At 40.8% G+C, this 15,494-nt stretch overlaps 1 protein-coding gene across 3 annotated transcripts in view; it reads left to right on the top strand.

Annotated features, from left to right (window-relative positions):
• smc4 (structural maintenance of chromosomes 4) overlaps positions 1-10,539 on the top strand; it is a 78,855-nt gene extending 68,316 nt beyond the window's left edge. For all 3 annotated transcript variants that reach the window (XM_067995375.1, XM_067995376.1, XM_067995374.1), the window contains exons 20-24: positions 5,190-5,363; positions 6,175-6,354; positions 6,472-6,704; positions 7,489-7,672; positions 10,050-10,539. In XM_067995375.1, coding sequence (XP_067851476.1) covers positions 5,190-5,363; positions 6,175-6,354; positions 6,472-6,704; positions 7,489-7,672; positions 10,050-10,220 — 942 coding nt within the window. In that variant the 3' untranslated portion in view covers positions 10,221-10,539. The remainder of the gene's footprint in view (positions 1-5,189; positions 5,364-6,174; positions 6,355-6,471; positions 6,705-7,488; positions 7,673-10,049) is intronic.
• The last annotated feature ends 4,955 nt before the right edge of the window (positions 10,540-15,494 follow it).

Raw genomic sequence — 15,494 nt, 5'->3', positions numbered from 1 at the left:
GGCCACAACTTGAGTATTGTCCAGCTCTGGACACTGCACTTTAGGAGGGATGTGAAGGCCTTAGAGAGGGTGCAGAAAAGATTTACTAGAATGGTTCCAGGGATGAGGGACTTCAGTTACGTGGATAGACTAGAGAAGTTGGGGTTGTTCTCCTTAGAGCAGAGGAGGTTGAGAGGAGATCTAATAGAGGTGTTCAAAATCATGAGGGGTCGAGACAGAGTCGATAGAGAGAAGCTGTTCCCATTTGCAGAAGGGTCGAGAACCAGAGGACACAGATTTAAGGTGATTGACAAAAGACCCAAAGGCAACATGAGGAATTTTTTTTTACGCAGCAGGTTGTTATGATCTGGAATGTGCTGCTTGAAAGGGTGGTGGAGGCAGATTTAATCATGGTTTTCAAAAGGGAATTTGATAAGTACTTGAAGGAAAAAGATTTGCAGGGCTACGGGGAAAGGGCAGGTGGAGTGGGACCAGCTGGATTGCTCTTGCAGAGAGCCGGCATGGGTTCGATGGGCCGAATGGCCTCCTGTGCTGTAACCATTTTATGATTTTGAACACCTCTGTCAAATCTCTCCTTAATCTTCTCTGTTCTAAGGAGAACAACCCCAGCTTCTCCAGTCTGTCCACATAATTGAAGTCCCTCTTCTTTGGTAATAAATCTGTTCTGCACTCCCTCTAAGGCCTTGACATTCTTCCTAAAGTGTGATGCCCAGAATTGAATGCAATGCTCCAGCTGCGGCCTAACCATTGTTTTATAAAAGTTTAGCATAACTTCCTTGCTTTTGTACTCTATGCCTCTCTTAATAAAGCCCAGGATCTCATATCTTAACATCCTTCTCTACTTATCCTGCCACCTTCAAAGATTTGTGCACATATACCACCACCCCCAATCCTGGGTCTTTCTGTTCCTGCACTCCCTTTAATATTGTACCATTTAGTTTATATTGCCCCTCTTCATTCTTCCTACGAAAATGTATCACTTCACACTTTTCTGTCTGCCTATTTTACCAGTCCGTGTATGTCTTCCTGAAATCTGTTACTATCCTCTACATTGTTGACTACATTTCCGAGTTTCATGTCCTCTGCAGACTTTGAAATTATACACACTATACCCAAATGCAGGTCAGGTAATTAATATATCAAAGAGCAGTGGTCCTAATACCCTGGGGAACACCACTGTATACTGCCACCGCCCCCCACCCCCCCCCCCCCCCCCCAAGTCTGAAAAACAACCGTTCACCACTACTCTCTGTCCTGTAGCCAATTTTGTATCCACACTGCCTCTGTCCCTTTAATCCCATGAGCTATAATTTTGCTAACAAGTCTATTATGAGGTACTTTATCAAATACCTTTTATAAGTCCATATACACAACATCAAGCACACTACCCTCATCAACCCTCTCCATCACTTCATCAAAGAACTCAATCAAATTAACCAACACTATTTTCCTTTAACAGATCCATGCTGACGTTCATTTATTAGCCCGTACTTTTCCAAGTGCCAATTAATTTTGTCCCTGATTATTGTCGCTAAAAATTACCCCACCACCAACGTTAGGCTGACAGGCCTGTAATTACTGGGTTCATCACTCTCCCCCTTTTTGAACAGGGGTGTAACATTTGCAATCCTCCAGTCCTCTGGCACCGTCCCCACATCTAAGGAGGATTGGAAGATTGTGGCCAAAGCCACTACAATTTCCACCCATACTTCCCTCAGTAACCTCGGATGCATCCCATCTGGACCGGGTGACTTTTCTACTTTGAGTACTGCCGATCTTTTAAGTACCTCCTTTATTTTTATCCTATCCAATATCGATATGGAACAGCAGAGAAATTTGAGGGTTCCGGTTTGCAAGACATTAACAGCAACACCTCAAGTGGGTATGGGAGTAAGAAAAAGCTAATGGAAAACTGAGTTTAATGGCAAGGAGTATAGAATTTAAAGAAGTCCAGATGTAATGGTGAAGCTGTATAAAACCTTTTGTAAGACCGCAGTTGGACTACTGTGTGCAGTTTTGTGCTGCACACTATACAAAGGATATTGAGGCAATCGAGATGGTACAACGCAGATGTCGCCTGATAAGCAGAAATACCAGTACAAAGAAAGACTCGTAGAATAATAGGGCAATTTTCATTACAACAATGGAGATTATGAGATGATTTGATAGAAGTATTTAAAATTATGTAAGGATGAGACCATGGATAGAAATAGGCTGTTTCCAATGATTGGGGGATCTAGAACACAGGGACATAGAAGTTAAATGAAAGAGATTAAGGGCAGAGTAGGAGAAATGTTTTTACACAGGCTGTGAGGCTGTGGAATGCATTGGGGATCATTGAAGCAGAAACCATGTTAGCACTTAAGATCAGGTTAGATAGGCGGTTGAAGGAAACTGGAGTAATGGGATATTGGAACAGGGCAGAAACATGGATTTAGCACTACTCCTTGTGGGGAGACAAACAGGGCAGGCCAAATGGCTTGTTTTCATGTTGTAATTTCTATTAGTTCTTTAAAGAGCTCAAGCTCTTTCAAGCTTGGGTGGGGGTGAAGGAGGGAGGAGAATGAGAAGGGGTTGGAATTTGTGTATGAGGAAATCTTGGTTAAATGTGTATTTTGGGGCGGTGGGTTCTTTTTTGTGTACGGAGCTCATATTTCTCATTATATGCAGCTTGTTCACTGGTTTTGATACATATATTTACAACCCCCCCCCCCCCCCCCCCCGCCCAGTTTGAACAGTTGAACACCCTTGTAGGGCATCTGATAAAGTATTGAACTGATATCTCAACAGTGTGAGGATTGCTACTTTGAAATTAAAACTGCAAACAGGTTATACTTGTGTGCAAGTGGTAGCATTGCAGCAACCTTTTTTTTTGAAGAAGTCATGATTTATAAAATTGTGAATAATTGTCTTAAGGTTAGAGAATGCTGTGTACAAGAATAATGTGGCATAAGTCCATACAGTAGTCCTTCAGCTCCTGTAGTCTCACCCATCCTGTGAGCTTGTTCTGGAATTCTGCCTCTAGAAAAAAAAAGTTAAAGTTAGCATTTTTCAGTTAACTTCCTCATTGTTCATTCCAGTAATTAATCTAAGTCTTACAAGAAATTTTATTGCCCTTTGTGTTTTATACTGTAAGTATAAATAAGCATTGAAAGCAAACTAGACCTTAAAAGCAGTAAATTCCTCATTGATCAACCATTGTTAAGCCAATCGAAGCCCCACTCAACTCTCTTATCATTGGTTTGACAATTGTAAACAATTTTACAACACCAAGTTATAGTCCAGCAATTTTATTTTAAATTCACAAGCTTTCGGAGGCTACCTCCTTCCTCAGGTGAACGAGGTAGCCTCCGAAAGCTTGTGAATTTAAAATAAAATTGCTGGACTATAACTTGGTGTTGTAAAATTGTTTACAATTGTCAACCCCAGTCCATCACCGGCATCTCCACATCATCATTGGTTTGGGTCAAGAGTGACCAGATGTAACAATTTGTGAAGCTTGTTGGGCTTTTCCAACAATGCCATCCTTCAAACTGTGCTATCCAAGAAGCATTGAGTTGCATTTTGTGTCAGCTTAACAGAATCAGTGAACAAGGAATCGGGGATGTCTCTCTTATTGTTTAGGTGGGTTCCCAGAAGAGTGGAAGCTCATTTGATCAGAAATACAGCTGTTTTAGACAAAAATTAGGCAACACCTGTAAAGCAGCCATCTGGAATAACCATTGTTTTACCAAAGGTGACAACCTGGATTAATTGGTTGGAGAGAGCTTCTAATTCATCAGTCCTAGATGCAATCTTTCAGAACAGGTCAAATGTTAAATCCACTTCCTAATGTAACACTTCCAGATTAGTATTGTATGGTTTGTGAAGGATACAGGTCCTATCTTGGCTGAAGGTCGAGAGTTCAAGCTCCACTCCAGAGACTTGAGCACAATAATCCAGGTTGACACCTCAGTGCAGTACTGAGGGACTGCTGCATTGTTGGAAGTGCCAACTTTCAGATGAGATGTTAAACTGAGGCTCCGTCTGCCCCCTCAGGTGGCACTATTCAAAGAACAAGGGAGTTCTCCCAGTGTCCTAGCCAATATTTAATGCCTCAACCAGCATCATTAAAACAGATTATCTGGTCATGTATCTCATTGCTGTTTGTGGGACCTTGCTTTGCGTACATTACAACTGTGACTACACTTCTACAAAAGAAGTACTTCATTGGCTGCAAAATGCTTTATAACATACTATGGGCGTGAAAGGTGCTATATAAATCAACATCCTTCCTTTACTGCATGGCTTGTCGTATGATGACAGCTATTCGTGTCTATGCCTTGCAAGTGAAACATCTGGCTGGAATGAAGTATAATAACAAAATTATCACCATTTTAAGTAGAGTCCCTAGGATTGTAAAAGCAAATATTATGATTGGAAATTATGGGAAATTAAGTGGTTTTATCCACAGAATCTACATTTAGCATAACAGGAACCCATATGTTGACTGCGAGTCTTCGTTTTTCAAGCTATGGGAGTTGAGAATAATGTTGTTCTTGCTGATATTTTGTTTTATTAGGATTAAGGTGATCAGTAGAATTTGCTTTCCCTAAAAAGGGCTATGTATGCAGGTCTTCAGCTGTGTGACTTAATGCCTGACTGGCACATTGTATCCAAGTCCATTTTATTCAACTCTAAATTATACATCAGGCTTATTTGAATACCACCAGCAGCATAAAATGGGACACCAGAGTAATGGTGCGTGCTAAGGAAATGGAAGGCATACGGCTACATATCTTGTGGGACTGTACAAAATCATCTTGTTTAGGAATGTGTTTTTTTCATTACCCTTCTTGGGTGGTGGGGAAATGTAGTTGACTAAATCTAAAAGAAGATATAGAATTAGGAGTAGGGCGTATGTATCCAAGACAGTTATTAGGAGAAACATGTACTTCAATATATATCCTAAAGATGTGTCCAGGATTTGTGCTTTTCCCAGCTGTTCAGTATGACCAGTTCGGATTAGCTTTCTAGCTAATGAAAGTCCCATCTTCAGCTTTTTATATGGGTTGAATTTAAGTTGTTGATGACCCAAGAGGTAAATGAGCATGATCAGTAGTGAGACTGAAATAATGAACTGATATCCTGTGAGATGTAAAAGATCCTTTTGTGTCATATTTAACATTTCCCTTTGCTACTTTGCATAGAAATCATTAATAACGGTGACAGAGGAACATAATTGTTTACTTCAAGAGCTGAAAGCAATTCAGGAAGAACAACAGGCACTTCAAAAAGAAACTCTGAATATACGACTAAAGTTGGAACAGATAGATGGGCACATTGCAGAACACCAATCAAAGATCAAATTCTGGCAAAAAGAAGTAAGGGTGAACAAACAACAAATTCTTTCAGAATAGTTAAGCTCCCCTAATGGCTCACAGAGTTTATCCAGTGAGTAGCTGAGCCATACAGACTAGGAAAAGCCCAGGTTCAATCTATGGTCTGTGCTAACTTTGCTGATTTCAGCTGGGGCTGCTGGCAGGGTGTTCTCTGCACCCTGGGTTAAAAGGGAGATAGGGAAAGTGCCTAGAATTCCTTTTCTTAATTGGATCCAACTATCCATGTGTGGGGGGTGGGGGGAATATCTGGTGAGGACAAGTTTGGGTTCGGCTGTACAGCTCCCTGCAGTGAAGACCCTGCCAACACTTACTGTCAAGGCTCACGCTTGAAAAATGTTCAATTTGGTGAGATATCAAATGGTGTTCAGTGTAAGATGCTGATTTTTTTTTTAAAAATCACACCCTAACCTTCCCTAGTAAAACTACCGTGCTTAATTTGACTACTTTTAATTATTTGACTGAGATACTAAAGTATTGCAATTCGAGGGGGGGAAATCTTATTTTAAATAAAAAGTTGTTCTGCTCAACCCTCCTAACTCTATAGTATCATTGTCAGCTATGAAATCAACTCTCCTAGCTGAAACAGATTGTATAGCATTAAGCATGGAGGGTAGATTTTTTTTTTTCTATTGCTGCTTATTTTAAAATGACTGAGCAGATTTTTATTACAATGAAATAACTGCCATGTGGAAATATTTGACTTTTATTTTTGGGACAAATACAGAAGTAAATGTAAACTAAAATGGGATTTATATTTCATTGTATTTTAAAACTTTCTGTAATTTGATCGTAGGTATCCAAACTTTCTTTACACCCTATTGACAAAACAGCAGATGAACTTCCAAAATTGAGTGAGGAGGATCTTAAGGAAATCAAAAATCCAGATGTGACCAATAATCAGATTGCACTACTAGAGGCTAAATGTTTGGAAATGAAGCCAAACTTGGGTTCTATCACAGAATATAAAAAGAAAGTAAGTTTTACAATTTTTGATAGTATTGCAGTGATTTCTTTTTCAGTGGTTAAATTTGAACCGTTCTTGTATGAGAGACCTATAGATTGTCATGCACAATGTGGTATTTGTCTTCAGGAAGAACTATACCTACGGCGTGTGGCAGAGCTGGATGAAATTACTGATGAACGGGATAAATTCAGACGTGCCTTTGAAGACCTGAGGAAACAGCGTCTTAATGAATTCATGGCTGGCTTTAATATGATCACCAATAAGTTGAAGGAGAATTACCAAATGCTTACACTGGGTGGAGATGCTGAGCTAGAGTTGGTTGACAGTCTGGATCCCTTCTCTGAAGGAATTATGTTCAGGTAGGGAAACTTGACTTTTTTTAAACAAGTGTATACAGTTGATGTAACTGCTTTGTGGAGCCTAATGACATCTGAACCTTGATCAGTTTCAAGACTGAACACCACCCTCTCTCTTTTCTCTTTCCGCCCCCCCCACCCCAAAGAAAATAATTGCTCACCAGGGTGACCGATTATCATTTTTTTTAAGCAGGATCTTAAAGCCACAGGGGAGATTTATTCACATTTTGTCCCTCAGCTAACCTATCTCTGAACTGTAACTGCTAGTTTTACAGTCAACAAGCACTCGTCGATCTGCTGTGCTCACTGACCCTTCAATACTGGTGAGCAGAATGGAGCTGCATACCAGTACTAATTGTAAGATGGCTGCTTTGGCAACCTGCTGGAAACTTCCTTCAATGTAAGATAGGCAGAAAGTAGATATTGGCACTTTAAAGCAGGCTGCTGACTAAAATTAAAATGCCAGTGAGTTGAGAAACTAACTCTGAAAGGTGAAAATTGTGGGATTTGTCACGGGATGTTGCACCCATTAGTTGCAAAACTTACTGAAACTGTCACTGATTTTTTTTGTCATTTCCCACACAACTAACTGCTCCTTGATTTTTGGCAATTTTAGCCACATCAAATCACTTGCTTTATCAAAACCAGACTTGCATAGAACTGAAATGATTACCAGTGCTAACTAGAACTGAAATGATTACCAGTGCTAACTAAAACTGAATAGGTTTGGATTTGAGAAAAAAAAAATTTCTATAGCAGCTTTAATTATGTTAAAATTATTTTCTAGTGTACGTCCGCCAAAGAAAAGTTGGAAAAAAATTTTCAATCTTTCTGGTGGAGAGAAGACTCTTAGTTCTCTGGCTCTGGTTTTTGCACTTCACCATTACAAACCTACTCCTTTGTACTTTATGGATGAGATTGATGCGGCGTTGGATTTCAGAAATGTTTCAATTGTTGCTCATTATATCTATGTAAGTATACAGTGGAAACAAGCGTGTGTATAAAAGATTAAACCGAGAAAATGCATTCCATAAGAACAGTGGCAAAAGTGATTCATAGCCAATAAGAACTAATAGTTAAAATTCAACAGATCAAGTGAGAAATTATACTAGATGTAGTTTACAATATAGTTTCAGTTAAATTTTGTGTTTGAGGCTGCTTAGAAAAATCTCTGAACTTCTGTTATGACTGTGCTAGTACTATATAATAGAAATGCAACAATGTTGCTAGTGCTGGCTTTTATAATAGAGCATTTTCTTAATCATTCTCCATATAGTAATGGGGAAGGAAAAGAAATGAACAAGCTTGCATTTATATAGCACCTTTCACAACCTCGCAACATCCCAAAGCATTTTATAGCCAATTAAGTAGTTTCTTTTTAAAGTGTTGTATTATAGGAAATGCAGCAGCCAATTTGCACCCTGCAAGGTCCCACAAACAGCAATGAAATAAATGACCAGATCGTCTGTTTGGTTAAGGGATAAATGTTGGGCAGGACACTGAGGGGAACTGCCCTGCTCATCAAATAATGCCATGGGATCTTTTACGTCCACCTAAGAGCAGACAGGGTGAGTGTAGGATGTTGGGGATGGGGGGGGGACAGCCAATGTAGGGCATGGGAGGAGTTATGAGTGAGTGGAATAGTATACGGGGAGCTGAGTTTTAGATGAGATGAATTTTATGGAGGTCATTGGAGGGTTTCAGAAGCATATGGGCTGAAGTAGGCAATGTAATTTCTATCTCCATAACAGCACAAAAACAGGCCATTTAGCCCAACCAGTTTATATTGGTGTTTATCCTAAATGTGAGCAGTAGTCATGTTCCCACCTTTCCTTCAACCACCAATCTAATCTATTTTTAAATGTTGACATGGTTTCTACTTCAACCACTAACTTTGGTAGTACATTCCACAGGCTCACAACCACCTGTGTTTAAAAAAAAATCTCTGGCATTTAGACCCCTTAATCCCAGTCTGTTTCTGTCTACTCTGCCCCATCACTTTGTAATTAATTTTAAGCACCTCTATCAGACCACCTCATAATCTTCTCTGTTTTAATGAAAACGCCCCAATTTTTCACTTTTGTCTTAGTATTTGCATTTCATCATACCAGGCAGCATTCTAGTGAATCTGCTGTACCTTCTCTATTGCCTTAGTAAATAATTGAGGACCAATGGAAGTTGCAAAAGAATATTGATAGTTTAGCAACACATCTATATCCATGTCAGCATCAGACAGACTGCATCTTCCCAGATCCAACATTGACACACACGCTGTGTAACAAGTACCCATATTGTAAAATAAAGCCATTGGGTATATTAAAGCCCAAGTTCTGTTTTCTTTATATAAAAATGGCCTCGATAAAAATCAGAAAAAATGTGTGATGCACATTAATTGAAATCTCAGGGAAGAGATGGTAATGCGAGCTGTTTACAGTGCCGTATACTGACATAATTGGGGGAGCTAAAATTTGTTACTTTTGGAAACTGGTGAAAAAACCTTTTCCTCCACTCTGATCTATGTAAATTCAGCCAGGCTAATGAGATCAATCTTCTGCCTGCTGGATATGTCCTCTAAAATTAGTTTAAGTAGTTATAGCCCAGTTCCAGGACCATGGGGCAACAGCATGAAATTGGCAATAATTTTAGCACAAGTTGCAATCTCGCTTAGTTCCAAGTATAAACTGTTACGAAAAATGGAAGAATCCACATTGGTGCAATGGGGCGCTCTTCTGAGGATTGCAGTATGGTACAATGTTGGGTAAAAGGACTCTAGGTCTGTCTCCTGTCTGCTGTATTTAATGGAAACATTGGTTGCTAATAGGGGGAGTGTCCTGTTCTTGCACACTGATCATGCGATTCACTATAACAGAATTAGAATCTGCTTGGTAATTTGCTGCATTTCAGGCTGTTAATTGACTAGCCACCCTCGCTCATTGATGAAACCTGGAGTGGTAGGTAGAGTTGTCTGCTCCAGATAACGGCTGTAAGTTAAAGCACTAACTGGTCCTAGCTTTGCCAGCAGTGGGAAACTTATCAGTGCTCTCTGATGGTAAGCTGCACAGTTTAAGCTGGTTAAACTCCAGTGCAATTCTCCTGTACACACTTGGCAATGCCTTTGTCAGCCTGCAAGTAAGTTCTCTGAGCTTGGGTTAAGTGGGTGTGTCCCTAAAGGGAGACTGAACTCCATGTTGAGCAAACAAACTACTTACATGAATCTCAATTATTTGGCTTCTGTGCATGTCAGGCGCTTGGCTGATCAAAAGCAAATGCATTTTGTGCACCCCCGATTCGGTGTCTGTAGTCTTTTAGCAAATGTCTATCTTGACAGTTTACTGTTTCTTTCCTTAGGAACAGACGAAGAATGCTCAGTTCATCATCATTTCTTTGAGGAACAATATGTTTGAAATTGCTGATAGGTTGGTTGGAATCTACAAGACCCACAATACAACAAAGAGTGTTGCAGCCAACCCTAAACTCATTGGTCTTCAAGCGCTTCCTGAAGTAATCAGCACAGCTTGAGTCCAGCTGAGAGAAGCAGCATCAACTTTTTTAATAGTCTGATTTTTTTTTAAACTTTTTAAAAAATTTCTGCAGCCTTTTATACTACTATCTTTATGGAGTTCATTCCAGTATAAAATGGTAGTGTAAACCCTCTCTACCTTAAGGATGAAATTCAGTTTCTAATCTTCTCTTTGGGATTTTATTCCTTTTGCATAACTTTGTTCATATGCATTCTTTAAATTCTGATACTGTATATTTTGTATTTTTGCTTGCAGAGTAAATACTATGTTTTAATGTACTGTAGATAGCTGAATAGTTCTTTATATTAAAAATTAATTTCAAAGCATTTCACTGCAGGGTTGTCAATCTGTGAAGGAATTGCTAAAAAAGTTTATTCCCTTTTGACCTACAAATGATTAGGTTGCCAAACATGCAATCAACGGTTATCATGTCATCATTCCCTGGATGGAAAATTCAGCCAGCTCAAGGAAGGTGCTGTGGATGGAATATAGATGGTTGGGTGGGGGGTGGAATACTGTAAAATGGGATATGAAGCAGGGTAGGGATAGCCTGTTGGGTGGAACTGCAGCCAATGGGAGGTTGGAGGGAAGCAATTGTCAGCCAGTGCATGGGTTAGAACCATAGAAAAGATACAGCACAGAAGGGGGCCATTTGGCCCATCGTGTCCGCGGCGGCTCGAAGAACACCCAGGTGCCCATTCTAATCCCACCTTCCAGCGCACGGTCCAGAGCCCTGCAGCTTACAGCACTTTAGGTGCAGGTCCAGGTACTTTTAAAAAGAGTTGTGGGTCCTTGCCTCTACCACCAATTCGGGCAGCGAATTCCATACACCCACCACCCTCTGGGTGGTAAAGTTTTTCCTCATGTCCCCTCTAATCCTTCCGCCAATCAGCTTAAATCTATGTCCGCTAGGGGAAACAAGTACTTCCTGTCGACTCTATCTAGGCCCCTTATAATTTTGTACACCTCAATCAAGTCTCCCCTCAGTCTCCTCGGCTCCAAGGAAAATATAGAAAATAGGAGCAAGAGTAGGCCATTCGGCCCTTTGGGCCTGCTCCGCCATTCAAAATGATGGCTGATCGTCTAACTCAGTACCCTGTTCCCACTTTTTCCCCATATCCCTTGATCCCTTTAGCATTAATATATCTATCTCCTTCTTGAATACATCTAATGACTTGGCCTCCACTGCCTTCTGTGGTAGAGAATTCCACAGGTTCACCACCCTCTGAAGAAATTTCTCCTTATCTCGGTTCTAAATGACATATCCTGAGACTGTGACCCCTGGTTCTGGACTCCCCAGCCATCGGGAACATCCTCCCTGCATTAAGTCTGTCTAGTCCCGTTAGAATTTTATATGTTTCGATGAGATCACCTCTCATTCATCTAAATTCTAGTGAATATAGGCCTAGTCGACCCAATCTCCTCGTACGTCAGTCCTGCCCATCCCAGGAATCAGTCTGGTAAACCTTCGTTGCACTCCCTCCATGGTAAGAATATCCTCCTTCAGATAAGGAGACCAAAACTGCACACATTACTCCAGATGTGGCCTCACCAAGGCCCTCCTGTATAACTGCAGTAAGACATCCCTGCTCCTGTACTCAAATCCTCTTGCAATGAAGGCCAACATACCATTCACCTTCCTAACTACTTGCTGCACCTGAATGCTCGCTTTCAGCGACTGGTGTACAAGGACACCCAGGTCTCGTTGCACCTCCCCTTTTCCCAATCTATCACCATTCAGATAATCTGCCTTTCTGTTTTTAACAACCAAAATGGATAACCTCACATTTATCCACCTTATACTGCATCTGCCATGTTCTTACCCACTCAACTTGTCTAAATCCCATTGGAGCCTCTTTGCATCCTTCTCACAGTTCACATTCCACCCCAGCTTTGTGTCGCCTGCAAACTTGGAAATGTTACATTTAGTTCCCTTATCCAAATCGTTGATATATATTGTGAATAGCTGGGGCCCAAGCACTGATCCCTGTGGTACCCCACTAGTCACTGCCTGCCACCTGGAAAAAGACCCGTTTATTCTTACTCTCTGTTTCCTATCTGTCAACCAATTCTCAATCCATGCAAGTATATTCCCCCCAATCCCATGTGCTTTAATTTTGCACTCTAACCTCTAGTGTAGGACCTTATCAAAAACCTTCTCAAAATCCAAAATCCAAAAACAACCCCAGCCTATCCAATCTCTCCTCGTAGCTGCAATTTTCAAGACCTGGCAACATTCTTGTAACTCTTCTCTGCACTCTCTCCAGAGCATTACATCCTTCCTGTAATATGATGACCAGAACTGCACACAATACTCCAGCTGTGGCCTTGCCAGCATTTTACACAGTTCCATCATTACATACATACCTGCTTTTGTATTCTATACCTCTGCTAATAACAGAGAGCATCCTGTATGCCTTCTTCACAACCTTATCTACCTGTACTGCCACCTTCAGGGACCTGTGCACATGCACTCCAAGGTGTCTCACTTCCTCTACCCCTCTCAATTTATTCCTGTTTACTGCATATTCCCTTCTACTTTTTGCTCTCCCTAAGTGCATTACCTCACACTTCTCTGGGTTGAACTCCATTTGCCACTTTTCTACCCACTCCACCATTGATATCTTCTTGGAGTGTACAGCTATCCTCTTCACTATCAACCAAACGGCCAGTTTTTGTGTTGTCTGCAAATTTGCCAATCATGCCTCCTACATTCAAGTCCAAATCAATAATATATACCACTATCAGCAAGGGACCCAACACTCAGCCCTGTGGCACACCACTGGAAACGGATTTCCATTTGCAAAGACATCCATCGACTTTTACCCTTTGTTTCCTGTTACTGAGCCAATTTTGGATCCAATTTGCCACTTTTCCCTGTATCCCATGGGCTTTTACCTTTCTGACCAGTCTGCCATGTGGGACCTTGTCAAATGCCTTACTAAAATCCATGTAGACAACATCCACTGCACTACCCTCATCAATCCTCCTGGTCACTTCCTCAGAGTTCAATCAGATTTGTAAGGCATAACCTTCCCTGAACAAATCCATGCTGACTATCTCTGATTAAACCATGTCTTTCCAAGTGACAGTTTATCTATGTCTCAATATTGATTCTAATAGTTTGCCCACCACCGAGGTAAGACTGATCGGCCTATAATTGGCCTTTCTCTCGTACCCTTTTTAAACAATGGTACTACGTTTGCAGTCTTCCAGTCCTCCGGTACCTCCTTTGTATCTAGTGAGGATTGGAAAATGATTCTCAGAGCAACTGCTATTTCCTCCCTGGCTTCCTTCAATAGCCTAGGAAACAATCCATCCGGCCCTGGTGACTTATCAACTTTCAAGGATTCCAGTCCCTCTAGTACTTCCTCTCGTTATGTTTACCTAATCCAATATTTCACAACTCTCCTCTTTGACTACTACATCCGGATCATCCCTTTCCTTTGTGAATATGGAGACAAAATATTAATTTAGAACCCTACCCACATCCTCTGCTTCTACACACAAGTTACCCTTATCATCCCTGATAGGTCCCACCTTTTCCTTAGCTATCCTCTTGTTCTTAATGTACTGATAAAACATCTTTGGGTTTTCTTTAATCTTTCTAGCTAATATTTTTTCATGCCCTCTCTTTGCTTTCCTTATTTCCTTTTTTACATCATCCCTGTACTTTCTATACTCCTCTAGGCTTTCTGCAGTATTTAGTTTTCTGTGACAGTCATAAGCTTTCTTTTTCTGCTTTATCTTGCCCCATATACTTCTAGACAACCAGGGGGCTCTAAATTTGGCAGTGCCACCCTTTTTCTTTGAGGGGACATGTCGGCATTGTACCTGTAGAATTTCACTTTTTATTGCCTCCCACTGGCTTGCCACTGATTTCTTTTCAAGTAGTTGTGTCCAGTCCACTTCTGCCAAATCACCTCTTAGTTCTGTAAAATTTGCCTTCCCCCGATTTAAAACGTTTACTCCTGATTTAACTCTGTCCTTTTCCATAATAATGCTAAAACTAACTGAATTGTGGTCACTATCCCCAATATGGTCACCCACTGTCGCTTCACCCACTTGCCCATCTTCATTTCCCAGGATTAAATCTAGAATTGCATCCCCTCTTGTTGGGCTTGTCATGTACTGGCTAATGCTGCCAGTGGTGAATGAATGGAAATTTAAGCCAGTAGGGAAGTTCACTGTAATCCACAACTCACTGTTCAGGAGGGGAGGGGAGAAAGAGGTGTGGGTACTTGGTTATTAGATAAGGGTTGCAAATCTTTTCTTTGCTCATTTTGCTCAAATACTAGCAATTCCACTGCTTCTGGGATTCTATCGTAATGAAGGTGTACTAAATTTTGTTCAGTGGGGGATATTGGAATCGGGGTAGGGTGTGGAAATTGCTCAACAGACGAGGGATTTGGAGATGGCTGGGAACTTGTTGGGGTGGGGTGGGGAGAGGGGTGGGTAGCACTATCACTTGGCAGATGCATACTTGCTGGCCTAAGCAGCTATCAAAACAGTTGGCTCATTTGAATTTCTCTTCTGGCCTTTCTGCTATTTTCACCCAGTGGCATTTGGCGTTGGTTGCCTGCCTTCACTCTTCATTGTTGAGGGTTTTCTCTTTGGGTACTCATTTGGATTTCTTGATTGGACTCTCTAATTTCTACATTACTTTACATATTTTGTATGCACCAGTCCTTAAATGTTTGTCTTGCAAATTAAGATTCCTAATGTTGATTTACAGCATTACCAACCTCTACTGATGTTTCCTATGTTACCGCAATCGCTGCTTACTTTGAAACACAAGTACCTTGGATTTAATCAGGGTACCGTTTGGGATGTTACGTAATAGGAGGTGCCACATTGTTTTCAATCTGTCACATAACATTATGTTGACAATGTCCCCTACTAGTGTCATTCCTTTGGAATCCTGAGACCACTTTCCTTTATATATAGATCTAATATATATATATATATATATATATATATTAGATCTATATATAACTATCCTGTGTTTCATACAGTAAGTCAGAGAATATGGCTTCCTTTACATATCTGTTGTATTTGTATCCCTGTTTCTCCTGCTTCTATATATTTTTTCCTTCTGGGTGGGAGGAGGTGGATGGTGTGGAGTGGTAGAGAAAGGAGCTTCTGTGAGCTCCAGGCTGTATTTGCCAGTGGGGAAAATGTAGCCCTCAAAAGCTCCCTTTTCACCACCCCCCACCTCAGCTCTAGTTTTCAGTAGAACTTTGGCATAATTGATTTTGCATGTGGCAGTTTA

The sequence above is a fragment of the Heptranchias perlo genome, chromosome 13 (genome assembly GCF_035084215.1).
Source record: "Heptranchias perlo isolate sHepPer1 chromosome 13, sHepPer1.hap1, whole genome shotgun sequence".
In the NCBI taxonomy this organism is placed as follows: Eukaryota; Metazoa; Chordata; class Chondrichthyes; order Hexanchiformes; family Hexanchidae; genus Heptranchias; species Heptranchias perlo.
Note: the sequence above shows the minus strand (reverse complement) of the source record. Positions and strands in the feature narration are given on the sequence as shown.